This window comes from Theobroma umbraticum, unplaced genomic scaffold (assembly GCF_002168275.2).
Source record: "Theobroma umbraticum cultivar Fairchild unplaced genomic scaffold, ASM216827v3 scaffold_67.0, whole genome shotgun sequence".
NCBI classification, from domain to species: domain Eukaryota; kingdom Viridiplantae; phylum Streptophyta; class Magnoliopsida; order Malvales; family Malvaceae; genus Theobroma; species Theobroma umbraticum.
The window spans coordinates 5108936-5130917 of NW_018397262.1; the positions used below are offsets into that span (position 1 = coordinate 5108936).

The 21982-nt window shown below is 32.0% G+C and overlaps 3 protein-coding genes across 3 annotated transcripts; 1 reads left to right on the plus strand and 2 right to left on the minus strand.

Moving 5' to 3' along the window:
• Positions 1-487: 487 nt before the first annotated feature.
• LOC110419864 (RING/U-box superfamily protein) lies at positions 488-4717 on the minus strand. Its single transcript, XM_021432990.2, has 7 exons — positions 4561-4717; positions 4329-4389; positions 2201-3041; positions 1593-1957; positions 1327-1428; positions 1067-1234; positions 488-917 (listed from the first exon to the last, which is right to left on the minus strand). Exons 3-7 carry the CDS (start codon positions 3006-3008, stop codon positions 771-773), a joined length of 1590 nt encoding a protein of 529 aa, XP_021288665.1. The 5' UTR covers positions 3009-3041; positions 4329-4389; positions 4561-4717; the 3' UTR covers positions 488-770.
• A 3659-nt stretch (positions 4718-8376) lies between these two features.
• Positions 8377-13431, minus strand: LOC110420008 (28 kDa heat/acid-stable phosphoprotein-like protein). Its single transcript, XM_021433152.2, has 8 exons — positions 13212-13431; positions 12703-12740; positions 11854-11919; positions 11660-11743; positions 11536-11570; positions 9975-10060; positions 8765-8830; positions 8377-8563 (listed from the first exon to the last, which is right to left on the minus strand). Exons 1-8 carry the CDS (start codon positions 13276-13278, stop codon positions 8529-8531), a joined length of 477 nt encoding a protein of 158 aa, XP_021288827.1. The 5' UTR covers positions 13279-13431; the 3' UTR covers positions 8377-8528.
• Positions 13432-15662: 2231 nt separating this feature from the next.
• LOC110419540 (Polynucleotidyl transferase, ribonuclease H-like superfamily protein) lies at positions 15663-19736 on the plus strand. Its single transcript, XM_021432636.2, has 9 exons — positions 15663-15862; positions 15958-16027; positions 16190-16268; positions 16825-16906; positions 17787-17895; positions 18132-18220; positions 18313-18377; positions 18489-18567; positions 19270-19736. Exons 1-9 carry the CDS (start codon positions 15794-15796, stop codon positions 19426-19428), a joined length of 801 nt encoding a protein of 266 aa, XP_021288311.1. The 5' UTR covers positions 15663-15793; the 3' UTR covers positions 19429-19736.
• The last annotated feature ends 2246 nt before the right edge of the window (positions 19737-21982 follow it).

The window sequence follows — 21982 nt, forward strand, 5'->3', positions numbered from 1 at the left end:
CAATAAGTTTATTCTTAGTTTCCTTCAATATTCTTAACCTCTAATGTCTTGGCTTTAGAATGTTTTCTGTATTTATTAATGTCTAAATGATTTGAATAGCAGTAGGGGATGAAAACAAATTATATCTACTTCCTCATACTCTCATATTTCCATTAGGCATCTCTCACCCAAATCCCTCAAACGTCAACAGTGCATGTAATCAATACTTACTTGCTCCATGACAAAAATAGATAAATAATGTTTGTGGGTCCTCAAATAATTGATGAATGATAACAATTACCTTGATAGTAAATCAGTGAAATCTGAATATGACCAAAGCGTCAAGCATCCCACAAATTACCTTGATAGTAAATTACTTTAAACACACATGAAGTTGTTATAAGTCATCATAACGAATGAAACACAACAGTCTGATGCTGCAGAATACCAAAAATGTGACAAATTCAACATATTATTACAGAAAAAATTAAAAAAGAAAAAGAAAAAGTAATGGAAAAGCACATTATAGCTGAAAGTTAATATTACAGCATGAGAGTGCATAATGAGGGTCTGTACAATTGTTTGATAATTACAGAGCCAACAAATAAATGATTTGACTGTCTGTTAGATATCTGCAAGTTCATGTACAAAATACTCAACAAAATATCAATTTACTTATAGTAAACAGATTAGTCATAAGACATCTGGGGAGTGCTTCCTTCGTTGATTCTGCCACCATCAACCATTTTATGTAATTTATTACTTTTGCTTTGATTAAGTCACCCCATGTTTTATACATCCTTGGACCCTGTGGCTAATGCCTCAGATTTGCAGATGGGGCATACGTTCTTCACGAACAGCCACTTCTTTAAGCAATCTGCGTGATACTCGTGTCCACAATCAAGAGTTCCAATTTTCTCTTGGTTCTTATAATCCTCCTAAAAAATTCCAATACAAATGGCAAATGTGCCATATGTTAGAAGTGCGATGCATGATTAAAAAGTACTACAAACTTGAAGAGAGATAGAGATGTGCAATTCAAGCTCTTCAACCCAGCATAACACTTGGTCTAAGCACTCAAAATTACCTGACAAATAATGCAAGAATCAGGTTCCTGGTCGATGGGTGCTGCCTCTTCCAGATTAATATTTATGGCAAATGTAGAATAAGTTCTTGTTTTCAATTTACTTGTAATGGCTTCCTCTGACAACCCAGTGTTGACATTGCCAATCCGCTCTCCTAGAGCAAGCAGCTCCTGTGGTCATTTAGCAAATTTTCCAGTAAGTGGTCAGCAAAAATAAAGTCAAAACCATGCAGTACAAAACAAAAATAATGTACTTCAACTACCTCATAAGACATGTCCTCTATATCCAAGCGCATATCTCTGTGATGATCAATTAAATTCCCTACTTCTTCATAAAATTCTGGGAACTCCAGTACAGCAACTCCCTGCACCCAATCAGCCAAAAAATATCAGCATAATTATAAACAGAAAAATTACCAAAAGTAAAGTCATCTATATACTAATTCATTTATCCTTCTTTCAAAAAAGAAACACATACAATAGATGAACAGAAAACACATTGCAGACATGAAAAAAAATAGGTACTGACATCAGGTGGAAGAACTCTCAGGTGAGGAAGATTGCGGTGTCTCAGAGTTGTCTCAGGTACAACACCACCCTCTCGGCGAGAGTGGTATATCCTAAAGCCAGTAGGTGGAATTGGTCCTAGATGCCTACGCCCCATCTCCAAACCATCCTGTGAAGCATTCATGGTGCTCTGTGAGCCATAACTTGCTGGAAAGCGATATGGGACTGCTGCTACTTGTGGATGAACATTAATGCTGTGGCCTCTTACTCCTTCAATAGGTGGTGCAGGGTGATGGAAGTTATGATTCCGAATGTCAAGAGGAGACGAATGTGAAAAGTTTGTGGAACTTCTATGCCTAGTCTCCATAGGTCCACCAACATTGCTACCTGCAAAAACACAAGTTAGTGATGATTACAAGGTAATCAGTTTCAAGGTAAAACATATTCCTAATTTTTATTTTTTTTTTGAATGATAAAGCATATTCCTAAATGACCTCATTTACATGGAAGCTGCTTTCTATGACAAGATATATTTAAAAAAATTATGTAATATTAAAATTCCTAACAAGGGTTACAATAAATAGAAAGTAACAACCCCAGTATGAAAGAATAGACGGATGGAGAAATTACCATGCATATAAGGAACACCAGGAGCCTGAGTCCAAGCTGAAGCACCTCCATCTGTTATTGTGGGCTGAAAGGGCTGACCCATGTAATTTCCTTGAAAAAAATGGTTAGCACCATGCATCAAAACAGGATCCATTGCAGTTGCTCCTAATCTGTTCCTCACGCTTCTTTGAGATCCAGCTTCTCTGACTGGTGGAGGGCAATTCCCCCTGTACTGGGGAAATGTGAAGGATGCAGCATCAACTGCACCAACCCCATCAGGATGCCTGTTGTTTAATTGAGTAATTGAGGAATTGGAGCTTGATGGAGCATTAAAATGCTGAAAATTTCCTGGGATCCCTTCAGAATTCTTTCTCTTATACGAGCCTCTAACATTATCCATGAAGTGGCAATTCCTTCCATATTCATCTACAGAAACTCCTAGGAGATCATAATTGCTGGAAGATGGCATCTGATCTGTGGGTCCACAATTTACTGGAACACTGGATGAAGGGGTAGTCACGTAGGGAATGTAAAAGTTGGATGTACTTCCTATACCAAGATCAAGATTTGGGGAATGATGATGATGCTGAACACCAGGGTACTGGGGGATCCCATAGAACATACCGCTGTCATAATGCTCAGGTAAAGGACGAGTATCAAGACTAGTTGTGCTCCCTGCAGCTGTGACTGCCATCTGGATATCAGGTGGTGGGTAGTTTGTTATGCCACCCAAAAAGATGCAGGGCTCATGATGGAGATATCCCTGGCCTCGCTGATCCATTTCTAAATCAATCATCTGACTAGGGCATATCATATTTCTTTGGCCCATGCTGTTCAAATAAATTGTTGCTGCAATTTGTCCCTGCTTCATAGTCAAAAGAAAAAGAAAATAACTCAAGCTCAGTTCAGAATGATAAACCACATTATAGTTGACATCTAATAAACAGAAAAATGATAACCGGCCACCATGCATTTATCCATTTACTAAAGTGAATCTGTAAAAAAAAAGTTTGAACCAACACAGAACAAACCAAAAGGAAATGAAACTTTGTCACATATTCAACCTAAATCTGAAAACGGGACTAATATCTTATTTATCCAACTTAAGAGCCAATACACAAGACATGAAAAGCATTACTTTCTAATCACACCTTCTTATCTATTTATTTAGAGTTTGTAATAGATGATTCTATCTCACCAGAAGCATAAAGGATTTCCTTCCAGCAACGAAAAAGAACCAAATATATTAATAATATCAACAAATCCACTTTTTAAATTGCAGCACTTGCAAACCAAGAAAAGATTAATTTAGCATCTCGGACAAAGGCATGGATCTTCTAAAACATACTAATCTCATGCAGTCTAAGCTATTACCGAATGTGCTCCACCTTCTTACCTTGTCCACTAAATTAACCTAGGCTAGAAAAAGCTTTGCCAAGAGGAAGTAAAATCTAATTTTCCATCACTTAAAATAAGAGACTCAAAAATTAAAATCCATGGCAAAGATTAAATTCTGCAGAAGAACAAAAATTTCTTACGACATCTTCCGAGCTATCAAAGCTCAAATTGTTAATCTTCCCGTACATACTATCATACGTCTCCTTGCTCACATTTTCAACCACACAACAAGACATAATCACCATGATCTAGCCTTAAATTTGTCCACAAAAAATGTTATAAAAAAAAACTTCTTCACTACCGAGATAGGCATTCAAAATAAAAAACCCATCATCGAAAACTTTCCATCCACAGAATCGCCTATATCAAGCCACAAAGAGGAGAAAATCCCAATATTTACCCTCCTGTAGAACTATATTCAAGTTGTTGATAAAAATATCATAATTATCTATCAAATTTTTGGGGGCGAAATCCCACAAAAGATTTCAACTTTTTGCACAAAAAATCCCCATCCCTGAAGGGCACCCCCCGAATTATCCTACCAAGCTCCTCATATAATTAAAACTTCGAAGAAACAAAAAAAAGAAAGGAAAATTTTCAATTATCTATCTTAATTTCAAGCAAATTTGTCAAATTGTTGAGTACCCATTATTTATTTAACAATAATCGAGAATTTGTCAACAGCCATACAAATTCAAATTTAAAAAAAAAAAAGAAAAAGAAAAAAGACCATCTTTTTTCTTCGGCGTACCTTATAATCATGAACAAAATCACAGCCCAGAAAAAAGAACACCAGCTTATCCTAGAAAACCCTGAAAGAACCCAAAGAAGAAAAAAAATACCAAAATTTTAGTTTAGTCAAAATCGCATTACTCAAATTCAGACAATGTCGAACCCTAGGACACAAAGATTAACCGTAAAACTAAAAATCTTGAAAAAAAAATTCCACAAAAGAAAAAAGAGAGAAAAGAAGAGAAACTAACCGAATTGATGCGAAATTTGAGAAAAAGAGAGAGAATGAGAGATCGAGAGATCTGAGACACTTAATATTATTTAGAAAAAAAAAAGCATAAACATAAAAATTCAGAGGAAGAGAGAAAGAGAGAGAGAAAGAGGCAGAGACAGAGACACTTTTCTACTTTTATAAACGGAGTTCTTTGGGTTTCTCTTTTTTTTTTTTTTTTTTGGGAGGGGGAGTTATTTTTAACCGGCGCAGTAAATTGGCTTATGTCATAATAATACTATTTATATTGGGTTTTTTCTATTAATAAATTGATTATTTAATTAATTGTTACTTAAGAAAATGAAAGTTTTAAATTAAAAGCTATGTTGATTTAATATTTATTATTATAATTAAGAAAATCCACTCAAAGGCTTAGGAGGATATCAACATTATGCCTTTTTGTTCAGATAAAAAATTCCATCAAAATTTCTTTTGTTTTCATATATTTAGAATTCATAATATTAAACTATTTAGCAAGAATTAAAATAAAAAAAAAAAAAAAATTTATGAAATTTATGCGTATTAAGTGAAAGAAGATCTTTACTTATAAACTCAAAACCTATCATATATTATGTAACGTATTCGTTGAATTAATCTTTTCACTCATAAAAGAGATGATTCATTTTAACTTGAACTTATCTCGAGTAAGATATTTCCCTATGAGAAGCACATATCGAGAAAAAATTAATAAATTTTGATATCACTTATCATCGATCTATACTTTTAACTCAAAAAATATATACTAATGTCGAAATTTACTATCAAAATATATAAAAGATGGATTTGAATGTCCTATATAGAATTCAAAAGTACAGTATTTTTTAAAGTCACATGGCCATAAGAGGGGAGGAACTTTAGCTAATCATAGGTGTATTCCCCACCATTTGATTTAACAAAGGTTGGTTGGTGGTTGTGCAATTATCAATGTTAAATCCCTACTTGTCCCCATTTTTTTTCAATGGATCCCATACTCTTTATGTCAATTTTAAATCACAACACAAATTTTATTTGAAGAAAATCCATCCGATATTTGATCTTCAATATTTTTTCTTTTATATTTTATCTGAAATGATAATGATCAATTAACATGTAATTATACATATTTCAATTCCAAAATCGAAATAATTACATTTCAACTCAGTCTAACCTAAATGCTGATTGGACCAATGGCTCAAGGAATTCAAGCTTGCCTACACAAAAGGGAGTCTTGAATCACCAAATTAACCAAGTCCAAATTGCTGGTGGTCTAACTTGTGAAGCAAGTACCTTGTTGTTGACCAAAAACTAAAGCCCTAATAAATATTAAATAACACAATGTTTTCAATGTGATTTATTTTTCTTTGGTTAATGTGATCATCTACTTTTGACCTCAATCTACTATCTTTTCTACCCTTTCATATCAATAAAATAAAATAAAATAATGCTAATCAAACTTTGATAATACTAAAAGTAAAAATTATAAACCATAGTAATTTTTATTGAATCATATATTTAAGCACGTCGTTTTATTTTATTTTAATATAATATTCAAAAAAGCTCTTGAATTGTGTAAGAGGAGAGAAAAAATATTATTTATTTTTTTATGTTTAAATAATATTGATTGATATTAATATAAAAAATAAAAAAATTACATATTATATTATTATTTTACATTAACATGTTATATTATTATTTTTTATAATACATTAAAATATTATAATAATCTTCTATAATGTAAAATAATAATTATAAAAATTAATTTAATTTAAAATAAAATATTACGAATTTATTAAAAAAAATTGATTTGGCTGACAAAGGGCTTTTGGGGGAGATGGGTGATTGGCGTAGAGTGGAGGAAAAGGGGCCCTACCATATGGTTCAGTTTCGATAATGTGATAAAATACCAACGCATATACTTCAATTCCCATTACCAAAAAAAAAAAACTTGTAATTTTCTGCACATTTGGGCACGTGGGGGCCACTCTAATCCTTAGCCGCAAACGGCGACGCCTTGCTTAGCATATCCAACACAACCTGTTTTCTTTTGCTTCCCTATCTAGATTACCAAAAATTAGTTCAAATTTCCATTATAAAGTATGGGTTTAATTAAATTTATCACGATGTATAAATATGATATTTCTATAAAAAGAAAATAATGATAAAAAGAAGATTTTAAAAAGAGAAATTATAAATTTTTCGAATGAGTGGTGTTATGTATAATTTTTATATAAATTTATGTAGATTTTGAGGTAAAGGTAAAAGATGGAGGAGCTTATCTTGAATTAAGGAGGTGGAGATATCCTAATATTGTAGGAAATAATGATTGAAACATGAAATAAACAATGGAGGGGAAAGGGGACTATCCACTTATCCCATATGACATGATGCATTGAATCATTAAAAGAGGGGGGTGAAAAAGGCAAAGAAAATGATTGGACCACGAGTCACTAGCTAATTTGGTAAATTAATCTCAAGTCCTTAATTAATACGTGCTTGATTAATTATTTTAAGTTTGACGGTAGTCCATTTGAGCAAAGATGAGTGGCCATTTATTCCCCTCTCTCTCTCTCTCTCTCTCTTTTAATTAGAATTTCCACATGATAAGAAAGATTTTTATACATGATCTTAATCATTCCCACCTTGCTTTCTTAAAATGGTTTACCAAATGTCATCCTAATTCTTGTTGAATCTTTATCCCACATCAATTTCAATAGTTGGTTTTTCCTAACTTATCTAATAAATCTAATCATTAGAACGAAATAACAATAATCATATTTGTTACGATTGTTCAATCTTAATCATTAATCATATACATACGGTAATAATACTTATAAGTTGCTTGCTCTTAGATAGTAAGTCCAAAAAGTCCAGAATTTGGTACCCTTCCTTGGTTTGCTTATGTTTGAAACAAATCAAAAACCCATTTATGCCTGCCATTTTTTTAACCTAATTTATGCTTTGAGATATTCCTTTCCTGTTTTTTGAAGAGAGTTAAGGTTAAAAAAGGGTGGCAAGGAGGAATATAAGAGGAAGAGGAATTCTTTGCATCTAGGCGTTCAAATGAAATGAACTAGTCTAATTAACAAGGTATCTTTTTTTTCACTTTTCTTAATGCCCAACAAGGATGGATTATTGTGCTGGCTTTTGTCGATATTTGAAGGCTACCTACACCACCATCTTCAACTTCCTCTAAGCTTTTGATTTTATTATATATTCCTTTATTTGGTAAGAAGTTTGAGTGGTGCAATGAGCTATGGTGACTTAGGCTAGATCAAGCCCCCTTCCTCGCAAGAACCACATCCCGGCCGCCCCCCTTGCCTCGTGCAAACGAGTGCATACATACATGCATATAGAAATAATATTCCATTCAAACTCATTTGTTTAGATTATTAATAATAAAGGAGAATATATAAGCTTTAAACCAAACTTATTCGTAAGCCATTCGGTGAGCATACCAGTTTGTTCCCTTTTAAAGAAAAGGAAAGGACTAATGGGGAAGCTATGCATATACTTTCTTTTCTCGTAGTACATGAAAGCTAGCTTTGTATCTAACTTTGATCTCATAATCCAAACTTTTAAGTAGAATCACTTGAATTCTGAGCTAAACCCGAACTAGCAATGGAAGAACTCTAGAAACAGTAATCTAGATGTTCAAACTTGGAACACACAGGTGAGCAAGAGCAACTCTCCTACTTTGCATAACAAATCCCCTGCAAGCCAAATCTATGCAACCGGTTTACATGTTTCGCATGCCTTAATTTTTGAATAAGAAACGTGACAAGCTGGCATGTAATTTAAGATGATCCAAAAGCATATATAAAGTCCAAGGAGTTTAGAAGATTGATAGTATCTATCAGCTTCAAAACCGTTCTTTATGGGATAAAAGCTTCAGTATACAAATGTAAAGGTCAAATATAAAAGATAGAAAAAAACAGATGGTAAACAGATCTTAAAGATTCCTCAACCTGGTTATTTGCGAGCTTCAACCTTCTTTTGTTCTCTCACTGTAAGATCAAATTAGAAATAACATCAGCTTCTACAGAAAATGCAAATATGCATATAAGGCAGTCTAACTCTGTTTTCTAATCCAAAATCTCATGCTTATTCTCTAAATGAGAAAATTTGAAGTAATTAACTTGCCAGAGAGAAAGCAAAAGCTGTACATTATAATATAAAGAGGAGATTATTAGCAACAGGAACCATACCAGCCTTCTCTTCTTCTCTCTTCTTAGCAGCCTCTGCCCTTTGTTGCCTTATCAGGGCTAAGCGCTCTGCCATAGCAATTATTCCAATATTAATAAAACAATAGAATAAAAGATGTACAGGAAAGGTGAGTGTATTTAGTTTCAATAAATAAAAAAGATTCATTGCAACATCAGATAATACTTAAGATGAAAGTACACAGAAATGCGGGATAAAAAACAACCAAAGAAGTTCAGGTATTAGCCAAAAACATGGCAGTGGTCATGAGACATCAAGGTGATGCCTTGATAAAATACTAATATATTCAACTCGTATGACATTAGTCTCCACCAAATTGGAGAAACCAATTCAGTTGTATTTTATATGGAAACCAGCATTATTCATCTCTCAGCCTCTTCCTTTTAAATACCTCCATGAAAGATTGATCTAGATTGCTAAGTGGTAAAGAATTACAAGCAGTACTAACACCTAACACTCATGAGACTTTCCATCCTCATTTTTTATTTTGCTTAACTTTCCATCATTATTCACCAAAGAAAACAGTTGTAAACTATTCACTACATTAGAAGATTAGACTTATGGCTGGAAGAAACCAGTTTCAAAAAATCTGAGAAGATGTTACATGACTTCCTCACACAAACCTTTCCCATACTTTTACTGCCAAATTTTAAAACCTCACATGTATAATGAGTGAAGACAGCTATTCAAATCATGTTACCTATACATACACAATTCTCATCAGCAACCAAATAGCGGTCTCCCATCAGCACCAGAATGCTCCATATGAAATTTGCAACCATTTAGGACATGGACAATTATCCTCCGTGCTTCCACCAATGCTTAGACTACTACATTATTATTTTTGTCACAGTTATATAAAGATTGTTTATGCACAACATACATTACTACTCCCTGTAATGACTCTCAAGGGAGATGAGTTATTATTTTTACATTTTGTCTCCCTTGTTCAGCACCTAGTCAATGAACGTGATTTCAACTTCAGCTGTACATGTTCAAATTCAATTAACCACAAAGAAGCAAAACAATCCCAGGGAGAGGATAGAAAAAGCCATGTTGAAGTATGATGATATTTTCCAGGACCATTTGAAGTCCTTGACAACTTACTTAGCACTCAATTTAGGTGTCACTACAGTAGAAACCAGATGAAGAGAGAAAAATAATCAGCAAATCATATCTTTATCAACTATTTACCTAAATCTTTTCTTGCTTGTTCAGTTTTCCCTTGTTCCTGCAGCTTCATATATCGCTCATGCGCTTTTTGCTTTTCTATCTCCTCTCTGCAATCATAAATAGTAAAATAAGAGCACAATCCAAGCTGGCCTTAAAGGATATAATCAATTCAAATATAGAATTACAAGCTTTAGTACCTCAACCACCATTGCCAACAAAAATTTCATAAGAAGTAAGAGATATAGAGCTTCAAAGATGGGTATCAACAAGCAAGTTCAACATGTTTTGAAGCAAATAATCTACAGTACTTTCACTGAATCAAAAGGCTTCTGGCTCATTACAAGACAAAAAAGATAGGCAAAATTTTTATCATATCCTGCCCGTTTCCACCTGGGATTGTGGTCTAGAAAACATTCTGTCTGAAAGGAAGTTAAGATTTGTAAAAGCATAGTTATTTTGTTCCCTAGAAATGATTACATTGAACTCAAATTCAGTGGCCCTCTGTGACAAGGAATGAGGAGGCAGGTGCTGCTATCAATTTACGAGATGATCAGGGTAAGCCACTGGCTGGAACTACCCACATGGTTAATGCCAAAACATCTATTGCAGAATTTAGCTCTAAAAGTAACAATAGAGGTATGCAAAACAAAGAGTACCAAACATATGCAAATCTAAGCATGCCTAGAACTAGTGTTGACCATATAGTTAACAACCTGTGCCTATGTTATTGGATTAAAGACATCAAGGAACTTTTAAAGTGGTGATGTTATAATTTAACATGTTACATGAAAGCTATAGTCTGTAGAGATAGCAGGAAGTTAAAGGTGTATGGTACGTAATTTTCAACTTTCGAGGAACAATTTTTAATCCCTTAGCTTATTCACATTATACATTTTGTTAGTTTTTGAGTTCCTTCACTAACCAAAAAAGAATCAAGTTTAATATCTAAAAGCCAATTACCTTTCATCCTCAAAGTTATCCCAAAAATACAACTTAGTTAAAACGAAAGCACTCCTATGTCATATTAATCCTAGATCCAGAAAAAGGAGAAAGAGTTATAGTGCTTCAGATCAAATGAAAATAGGACCAACAATGAGAATCATAATCTAAAATTAACCAACACTGAGAACAGTAAATATTTGTTAGTTGTATAAAACTTAATGCTCATAGCTTTCTCCCCTCTATTCAGTAAACTATTTCGAATATATCAAGAATTTCCATGATATATCAACTTTCAAGCTGCAAAATAAAAAAGATCAAAAGTCACCCATCAAAGTAATGTTCACAAAATCAAAATCCTACAGTTCTGTTTCAAAATTTTTCGTACTAAATCCATAAGTTCCAAAGTATTGGTTTCTAAACCCAAACAAAATAGTCAGATAAAATTGTATTCAGAAAATGGAAATGAACGAAAAGTTAAATTGCCATTTCCTTTTTGTAAGGTATCCCAGATAAATTAATACTAAATCAAAACAACAATTGTTACAAACTAGTCAAATTTTTCCAGCAATCAAAAATTGCCCAGATTCATTTGATAAAGCAGTGATTAGTCAGATTTGATGTACGAAGAGCATTTACAAACCTTTCACGCCTCGAGAGTTCAGTTGTTTTCCCCATCTGGAAGATAAAATTTCAATTATTTAATACAATTATAAATTCATCTTAATACAGACTTTGTGCAGCATAGAAATATATGTAGAACTTACATCAACATCTCTAGCTTTCACATTCTTTTGTTTAGCCACATTTGGATTCTCAATCTCAATAAGCCCTTGGGTCCCTTTTCGCTTCTGCCATATTAGCACCAATTGCAAATAGAAAGCATAAAAGGAAAAGAAGACACTAAGAACTTAATGCAAATCAACCCAATTAGACCAGAAAAGTGCACAAAGATAATGACCTCAGATTCTTCTTCTACTTCCTCCTCAGACTCTTCTTCTTCTTGTTCCTCCACTTCAGCCACTTCCTAATATGGCAGAGAAAAAACCATCTCATTACCAAGTGAAAATGAAGTATAAAAAACACACACATGCACATTCATAAAGGAAGAAAGAGAAGCATAGTAACAAAGACAATTCCAAAAGCACATATTTAAGAAAATAAAATTAGTTTTTTTTTTCAATTAAACAGTCAACACAACTGATTATGAAGCATGAAAAAGAAACAAAACAATCATCCTTACACTTTGCAAAAAAAATTAAAAAATGAATTGGTAAAAAAAAAATCATCCTTATACGTAGCTGATAAATCTACTGTAATCAATTTTCATCCATTTATTTTCTTTATGTCAAGTCCAAATTATCCATCCATTGTAAGCATCTAGAAGATAAAGTCCTCACACATATAAAGTCCAACTCCAAACTAACATTTTCTTACAATAAATTTAAACAAAGATGATACTAACATGATTTAAAACACAAACACCCTAACCCCATGAAAGTTACAACACTCAAGCTGTCACCCATTAACCGTGAGAAAAAACATCCAAGCTAACTTTCCAAAAATCAAACAAAACATCAATTTTGGTCTGTCAGAGTCAACCTTGAAGGATTTTCTTCTTCACAAAAATCAATATCAAGATTAAACATATACTTCCTTATGCACAATAATAGCGATAATCCATGATAACAACAAACAAATGACCATAAGAAGAAAAAAAAACAGTTTTTAACGATCAGAAACTAATTTCGCCACACATATTATTCATCAAATTTTATAACCAAGTGCATCAACCGCATAAAAATCTTACCTTCTTGAAAGTACGGGGACGAGCAGAGGTACCAGCAACTACAACCATTAAAACATTAAAAAAACAAACAGTAAGATTAATAACCAAACCACAAAAGAAAAGCACGAGATATTGATTATTTTTCTTATTTTTGTCTCTGAATTTGATTTAAAGTTCCAAACTTTAGCTGAAAAGAAAAAAATATTAATATATACAAAAATTTCCAAATTTAACTTTACATGCATTTAATGCAGGATCACTTCCAAGTTTATTCGAAGCTAAAATTAAAGTTTAAAAGTAGAAATTTCTCTACTTTCTGTATTTGCCATCTAAAATTCACCAAAAAAAAAAATCAAATCAAAAGCAAAACGCTAGAGCTATTGATCCAGCAGCTGAAAGCTCCGTTAGATCTGATACCAGGAAACCGTATACAAATTCGTATAAGTACATGCATATGAATTTTATTATAAAAAAACACACACACACACAAATACATAGAAAATGAGAAGAGAAAGTGAAAGAGAGAGTACGGAGCTCTTCGGGAGTAGAGAAGTGGCGGTGGCCGGTGGGCTTGCCCTTGAACTTTCCTCTTCCCATTTTCTTTTTCCCTGATTACAAAGAGAAACGAAGGATAAAGAAGAAGAAGAAGAAGCTGAAAGTGAGAGTCTGAGACTGAGACTGAGTATTTCCTTAATCTTTTATATACATATGTATATATACATATATATATATACATATATGTATATATTCTTTTTTGAATTGGATTCTTAATTCTTTAAACTTGAATCTCTTTTTCACTGTAAATTTTATGCATCGATCAGCCATTTCTTTGACAAAGACCAAGTCAGGAGCGTTACTTCACGCGCCTCTTGATTATTTTTTAAATTTTTTTAATGATTTTTCGTTTTTGTATTTGAACAATGAAGATAATATATAATTAAGAAGAATATAGCAATCTTCCTTTTTTTTCCTTTGCATAATATAATAATCTCCTCTAAGGAGAAATAAAAATTAAAACAAAATAATTAATAGTTTCATTTTGAATAATTCATTCCACTTAACAAATTAGTGATTTTTTTTATTGGAGTAGTATTTTTTTTAAAGAAAATATTAAGTATTAAGCATTTCTATTTAGTATTATTATTATTATTATTATTAAAATTGATTAATACCATATAATACTTCATCTCATATCAGATTGATCACTCTTAAAAACTTAAATTCAAACAGTTTAACATTTTGATTTATTGATTAGTATATTATCTTTCTATTTAAAAAACATAAATTCAAATTCTCTTTTTTAAAATTAAAACTTAAATTTAAATTTTCAAAGTCGCGTGATTTTTAATATAAATTTCCGATCGTATTGCACTAATAAAATCTTAATCTTGAAATTATTGGATTAATGGTGCTTCAATTTAACCTAGTATGATGATGCCCCTCCTTTCTCATACAATGAATATGATTAGATCTCTTCTAGAAGAGTAGCCAAGGAATATAGATCAAAGATATGATGTGAAAGTATTGAAGGACATTGTTCTCTTTTTGGTTTTGGAGGGTTTTAATCAAAAATTCCAGTTCCAATTTCAATGTGGCAATGGGAATTTACCTTTAAGGGAATCCCACTTGCAACAATACAATAATAGTAATGCTGATAAAGATTGTTCCATCACCAAAGTGTCAAAATTTTATTCCAAATCCTTTGATAAACAAAGGTGGCCAAAAAGCTTCATTACTTTTTGTGAAAGATGTGGACTGGTCGGTTCAGCATTTTTATTGTAAGGAATAAAACTTATTGGAATCTTTCCACCTATTGCAATGATCAAACTTAGTCTAGGACTCATGCCCTAAAATGTGTACACACTCAACTTACTTTATAATTGAGTACCTTATATTATTCGATCTGATTATTTATGATTAAGGTATTTCATAATTCAATTCGTTTGAATAGTAAAATTAGTACCCATTATTCAAATTTGATTATAATAATAATTTTTAATATTAAAAATAATATTTGTTAAATTTTTTCATTAATTAATTCCATTTAATTGATATTTAATGAATAATATTTAAGATATTTAGATACGAGTTTAGAAATTTATAAGGTTCGAGTTTAGGTTCAGGATGCCTTAAAAATAATGAGAACCCTATATAATTGACATCTCTACTCAAAACCAATTGGGCTTTTGTCAGGTTTCCTACTCTTTACCTAATAGAATTATTGTTGAATTTGAATAACTTAATTATTTTTTAGTATGACTTTAAGTATACAAATAAAAATTTGACTTAGCTTGGAGTGCATCTCTAATTGAACCGAGTTAGGGGTAAGCGATGGGTTCATTCAATGAAAAAAAATTTATAATTAAATTAATCAAATGTTGTTTAAAAATTAATTACATTAATTAAAAATCAAGTATTAAATGATAAATCGAATTAAATCAATTAAGGTTCGAATCCTTCTTTTTTCAAATTAAAAAAAAATGATTCATTTAATTATGTTTTTCCACACTAATAACAAAATGAATAAAATAAATTAAGAAATCTTGACAACACTATAAGTTTCGTAACATTAAATATTCCCACAAACATGTTTTAAAGTATTAAAAAGATAAAAGACAATCATAAATGAAAATATACTAAAATGTTCAAACAAAAAGAAATAATTAAATATTAAAAATTTTAACAAGAAGACAACTTTAATAAAAATAAATAAATGAAGATCTTAGATCACTTAATCGGTTAATTCAACAAAATTTCAAAATAAAATCCAATCAAGTTATCGATTTAATCGTGTTTGCTTTTAAATTAATTAAAAATTTGAATTAATTGAATTATTTTGACTGAATTAATAAATTAATTTCATTTATTCGGTTAGACTTAGACCTCGCTAATATTTTTTTTATTTACTAAATTTAATTAAATGTACCCTGCATTATTAATCTGGAAAAAAAAATAAAGAAAAGGGCTGAATTCAAAACCACAGATGCCCTAAGCCCTAAACCCTCGTAATTCCAAAACGACATCGACTTGTCAGTCAATATAAGCGTCCTTGACCTTCCTTCCTTCATTGTTCCTGAACTTGGCAAAGCCTTGGCAGAAGAAGAAGAAGAAGATGAGCAGTGAAGTGAAGAAAAACCCAAAGCAATTTCAGCTAAACCCAAACTGGGCTCAACTCCAACAAGTACATTTTCTCTCTAAGAAGACTCTACCTTTACCTTTATCTTTTTTAATACAAAAAGATTTTTACTTGGTTTCTCTTTGGTTCACCTATTGCAGAAACTGAAGTCTGCTAAGCCTTCCAGGCACCCCCAAATCCCACGATCAGAAACCCCAAATTCCATATTAGGTAATATCACTATCAAATTTTGTTTCTTTTTTGTTGCTTTGGGAAACAAGAAACAAATAAATTTTTTTTTTTTGGGTCAGAGTTGAGAAGACCAAATTTTGATTCTTTTTTGGTTACTTTTTATTGCCATATTTTTATTGGTTGGGATTGTTTTGTTTATAGGGAAGCGTAAGGAGAGGCCTACTCCAGAGTGTGACGATGCTAAGCCTAATCCTTTACTCCCAACAAATGATGATTCCAGGTGCTTTATTTGTTATTTGATCCTTCAAAATCAATGCATTGTGATTTTTTACCTTGTTTATTTACTTTCTTGGGTTTAATAGTGTTTCAGCTAACAAATAAAGCATGGTCCAACATCTGCAAGTTTACCATTTAACTTGGATTTTGCTGTTTAACTTGATATGGAGTAAAAAGGTGATTTGACCCGAAATGGGAAGCATTAGGATTGGTTAAATATAATGGTTAGTATAACAATTACAAAAATGAGTTGATTATAGAGCATGTTTTACATCTTGTTGATTGCTCTTGGGGTTTTATGCAAGAAGAAACTTATATTTGGTGCTTATTTTGTGGTCTTGTTGAGCAATAGAGATGTTACAATAACATTATTGCCTAGGACGGTAGGGTCACTCTAAGGTGTGTTTAATGTGAAATGGGATTTTGTTGTGCAATAGGGCGCTGCTAGAAGCTCCAATTTTCCATCATTTAAGTTGATTTGATATGTTTTTTATATTCTGTCTCTTTGCCTTCCGCTTTTGAGTACCATTTTGCATGACTCATCAACAATAATTTGACAGTTTGACAGATGTGCTAGCTATGGATTGTGAGATGGTTGGAGTTGGTCAGGGAAACAAAAGTGCTCTTGGACGAGTTTCACTGGTAATTTCAGCTCTCACTGCATTTTCGAAACTTGCTCTTCACATATTATGGTCTTATTTACACATAGCTGAAATGCTATGGTGGGATAACCTATATATAAAATAAACATCACTGTTGTTCCCTGTTTTGATTGGAATTATTATTCTTATAGTTTTAAGAAGAACAAATAATATCTGATGCAGTGTTAACATCTTCAATCACACCTTTCACTTTGTCACAGTGTCTTGGTCAGAACTAGGTTGCAATACTCTATTAATGACTTTATTAGTCAAGGAACAACTCCAGCCTAGTGCGTTAAAATCAGATGCCGCATCATCTATTTATTGCTTCTAAAATATACACTTATAAAGTTATTGTTTAACTTAGACAGTAGGAACCATACCCGAAATAATTATCCGTCGAACAAGTCCTGCTTGTTGTCATGTTTTATTGTGGAGAAAGGATGAAGGTCTTGTTGTGGATGCATGTAGTTGTCTCTCATTGTAAAGCTGATTGGTGAATCCTTAGAAAGAAATATGTTGTTTCTTTTATATGGTGTTCAGCTATAACTTTCCTCATAATTGGTTGGATGGAAATGCTCTTGTGTTAGGGTTAACTGCACTTGTAACCTGTTGCTTTTGCAAGTTCTTCGTTTTTCATTCTTTCTCTTCTTTTGTGGGTTGATTTACTTTCAAGTGAGTGGTATGTTGTCTGATCATCTTTAGAATTGAGGTTTTGTTAGCTTTTTATCATAAAAATAAGACACAGTTCTAGCTAATGCACAAGAAAAATTAGATTCATCTGAGGGTTGACTTTAACTTTGCCATTTTAATTAGATTTTGAGTTAAAGATATTATTCTTTTTAAGGTCATTGATTACTTAATACTTCAGTTAATGACAGGTAAATAAATGGGGAAATGTCATATATGACGAGTTTGTGCGGCCTATAGAACGTGTTGTTGACTTCCGCACACGAATTAGTGGCATTCGACCTCGAGACTTGAAGAAAGGTTGGCTTTAAATTGCTTTGCTCATTAATGTAATGCTTTGAAACTTGGAGCATCATCTCCTGAAGGCCATTGGCTTACTAATTTTTTCTATTGCATAAACATTATATATGTGTGTTTGGTATACTTTCAAGGTTGCCCCTTTCATATATGGAATGTCAGCATTGTAATTTACAGGAAGGTATGATTGCTTTGGGGAACAATTTTTGGGCATAATGCATGGTTTTTTGTCTCTGCAGCAAAGGATTTTCGGGCTGTTCAGAATAAAGTGGCAGAGTTGATCAAGGGAAGGATTCTTGTGGGTCATGCCTTGCACAATGACCTTAAGGTATTCCATATCTGCTTTGTATTTTTTTTGTTGGTTGTGTGAAGTATAAAACTGGGTCCTGATACTTAGACGTGGATTGCTTATTATAACAGGCATTACTACTAGCACATCCTAAGAAGGACCTGCGGGATACCTCAGAGTATCAACCCTTTCTAAAGTATCAGTCTTTGCTCCATTAGCTACTATGGCCTAGACAGCTGCATTATAATTGACTTTGCTCTACACTTTCTATGTTGCGTTCTCATAACAAGCATCGTTGTTGAAACAGAGAAGGAAGAAGAAAGGCACTTCGGCATCTTGCAGCGGAGGTTCTAGGTGTTGAGATCCAGAATGGGGAGCACTGCCCTGTAAGTAAAAAGTTCATTACCTACTTGTTTTCCAAAAACTTATTAAAACATTAAATAATTACATTAAAATTATGTTTAAAGACCTACTGGTTGATTGATTTGCTATGCTCTAAACTTGTTTGTTGACATTACTATTCCAAATCCAAGATGTTGAAAGTCACAGGTTTGCCAATGGGTGGAGTTGGTGGTTATAATCTTATGTAAGAGTGATTTTTATTTTTTGTTCATTTTAGAGATTATCTGAGGATCTAGTGTTTCATTCTTGAAGGCCAAAGTGCTAAGGATGCTGTCAATATGGCATGGCAATAAAATGGCACTGTTATGCTCTATTATCTGTAATTCATCACAAGAGGGCAGTTTACTTTGGAAGAATATTTGGGGCAAGACAGCACCTTCTCAAGTGTCCTCATTTTTGTAGGATCCTTACTGTGGATAACTTAATTAGAAGGGTAATTTTATTTTATTGAGCTAATGTGTAAGAAGATGCAGAAAGGATGAATCAACTAAATCATTGCCCAGTAACAAGGGAATTATGGTATCTTATTCCAAAACATATTCGCATCGGTCATGAATTACCAATCATTTGGCTGGTGTTAATCAGCTCAATGTGTTAAGGGGCAAACCAAGGGGCTGCGTTCCATATTTTTGCCCTAAAACTATCATGCAACCTTTTTTTAACTAATATGTATTCTCTTTTTTCAGATAGACGATGCTCGCGCTGCAATGCTTCTTTACCATAAAAACAGAAAGGAATGGGAGAAGAGTGTTAAGGAACAAATAAGGCTCAAAGAAAAGCAGAAGAAACGCAAGCATAGAAAGAAACCAAAGTCAGACTGCAACCATGCTCCAACTGCATCTTAGTGGCGGCTACTTGCTTAATTGTTGTACTTCATATTCTGGAATCTTACAGTAGGATCACCTTAATAGGGATTTAAGAGTTCTTTCCGAAAGCTGGACTGGAAGAGACAAGGATGCAGCACTGGACAGTTTTATTGCACCTACCGTAGGGGTAAGCAACAGATGGCTAACCTCTTCAGCTACTGACCCCATGCCAAAAGAACATAATCAACTTTGTTCTCATGATGAGAAGAACTTGTTTAGGTTTCCATTCCATTGATTTACAAGTATCAGAAACATTGCTTTTTCTTTCCTTCCCCTCCCCCTCTCCACCCCCCCTCTTGTATCATTATTTTTTGAAGGAATTTGTAAAATGATTTATAACATTATTCATAATTTTGCAATTCAGAAATTCTACATTGTGTTGTCAAATTTGTACCAAAGTGACACAATCTATATTTACCTTAGCAGTTGAACTTGATTATCAAATCTTCCAAAAATTTAAAAATTTGGGTACGCAAACATATTGATTTCATTAGACAATTTAGTTTTTGAAATCATCTGACTTCTGTTAATCATAAATATATGTGTGAATGTCCTTTATGCTATGATTCAATAAGTTCAAATCAAGTCAAACAACTCAATAGACCAAATGCAAAAAGTATAATCTGATTTGAATTCTTAAATTGAATTATATTAGAATTATGATTCAAATAGTTATTAGCTTATAAATAGATCCTTAATAAGATCTTTTTACTTCCTCTAAATATTTTCTTTATAGTTATTCTCTTTCTTTCATAGTTATTCTTTCAATTTATATTACATATCACGTTATCAGCATAATTTTCTCTCAACTTTCAGTATTATTTAGATTTTATCTTCATCTCACAGTTGAAGTTCGAGTTCTTTCAAGCGTCTAAAAGGATTTCAATGGTAAGTCTTTGAATTTTTATTTTAGCAAATCAAGTAAGTGACTCGATATCTTTTTAGTGTTTTCATTCCCTGAAAATCAATCTTAATGTGAATTTATTATCATGTAATATATAATATATTTTGTCCTTTAATTGGAAAGTGAATTTGTTATTATATAATAAGATAAAATACACAAATCTCCTTAACTTTTAATCATAATTTCACTTCGGTCTATTAGTTTTCAAAGTGAATACTCTACCCCAAACATGTAAACAATGTTAATATCTAATATAGGTCTATTAGATATGAAATGTCTAAAATATCTTTTTTTATTTTTTCACTATTTTCCTTTCTTTTCAGCCAATTGGTCGATGATGCTTCCTTACTTTGGCTAGCCACCCCAAAAAAATACCAAATCTAAAGAGCACCGATGCCCTTTTGGGGAGCATCGAGCACCAGACCGATGCTCTTCGAGGAGCACTAGAAACTGAGGAGCGCCAAATTGTGGCCTAGTGCTCCCAAATTCATGCTCTTTAGCTAGATTTGGCATTTTCCGATTAGATTTGGTCGGGGGATAATTGGCTGGTGGGAGGTTATTTTTTTAAAAAAAATTATAATTTGGTAATTTTTAAAATTAATAAAAGGTAAAATTATTTGTTTAATATTACCATATCATCAAATTAATGAAAATATTAATGGTTGACTAAAGATTAGATTTATGTGTCTAGTGGAAGATATTTTTTTGAGATCAAATATTTATTTTGAAAACTAATAGACACACGTGTAATTATGATCAAAAGTTATTGAGGTTTGTGTATTTTACCTTAAATAATATGTATCATATTTTGTCTCTTAATTTATTAAACTAGAATGTGAATTTTTATAATGTAGTATATATCATATTTTATCTCTTGATTTATTAACTTGGATTAAGTATGCAATATATATGATTATATATGATCTCTTTATTCTGATATTGGAATATGATTTGCTTAATACATGATTTCTTTGTTTTGAATTTCAAATATGATTATGCTCGGCATAAGTAACTCTATCATTGATAATATGAGATTTTGTATAAGACATTTTAAATTGAACATATAAAATTGACTTTATATGATATCTATTTTATTACAAGTGAAAAATACTATACTTTGAATAATTTGAAATTTTTTTTTTTGAATTTTATGTATTTTTGTGGTTGAGCAAAATAATAAGCTATTAATAAAAACTCATGAATTCCGTCGATTCTCAAAAATGAATGCAACATTATTTAATAATTATGGTAATGGATATGAAAGATATTACCATAATAATTGTAATCGTGGTGGTTAGACAAATCATTATTCTAATAATAAGGATACTTTTAACTCATCAGAAATGGATTAATATTTTTAACCTACTAAAAGTGAATAAATACTTTAACTCACCAAAAATTTATGAATTGTAAAGAAATATAAGAAAAAACAAAAATTAACAAAATAAAAAAGAATATAGAAAATATCCTGTCATTAATGTGACATAAAAAGCCATTGGTTACATATCTATCGTATGTTGAAATGTTTTGTTAAACTTTATCAAGTATCACTGAAAGCTAAAAAGGAAAAACATGGAAGCAAATTTTGTTTAAAATGAGTTTAGCCGTGGCTAAGTTGATATAACACAT

Excerpts from the sequence above, each read along its gene's own strand:
- LOC110419540 (XM_021432636.2), top strand. The coding sequence starts at position 15,794 with ATGAGCAGTGAAGTGAAGAAAAACCCAAAGCAATTTCAGCTAAACCCA. Across the intron at positions 15,863-15,957 it reads ACTGGGCTCAACTCCAACAA|AAACTGAAGTCTGCTAAGCC; the intron begins GTACATTTTCTC and ends CACCTATTGCAG. Across the intron at positions 17,896-18,131 it reads ACCTCGAGACTTGAAGAAAG|CAAAGGATTTTCGGGCTGTT; the intron begins GTTGGCTTTAAA and ends TTGTCTCTGCAG.
- LOC110419864 (XM_021432990.2), bottom strand. The coding sequence starts at position 3,008 with ATGGGCCAAAGAAATATGATATGCCCTAGTCAGATGATTGATTTAGAA. Across the intron at positions 1,429-1,592 it reads TGAGAGTTCTTCCACCTGAT|GGAGTTGCTGTACTGGAGTT; the intron begins GTCAGTACCTAT and ends GATTGGGTGCAG. Across the intron at positions 1,235-1,326 it reads TAGAGGACATGTCTTATGAG|GAGCTGCTTGCTCTAGGAGA; the intron begins GTAGTTGAAGTA and ends AAATGACCACAG.
- LOC110420008 (XM_021433152.2), bottom strand. The coding sequence starts at position 13,278 with ATGGGAAGAGGAAAGTTCAAGGGCAAGCCCACCGGCCACCGCCACTTC. Across the intron at positions 12,741-13,211 it reads CTCTACTCCCGAAGAGCTCC|TTGCTGGTACCTCTGCTCGT; the intron begins GTACTCTCTCTT and ends TAATGGTTGTAG. Across the intron at positions 11,920-12,702 it reads GTCCCCGTACTTTCAAGAAG|GAAGTGGCTGAAGTGGAGGA; the intron begins GTAAGATTTTTA and ends CTGCCATATTAG.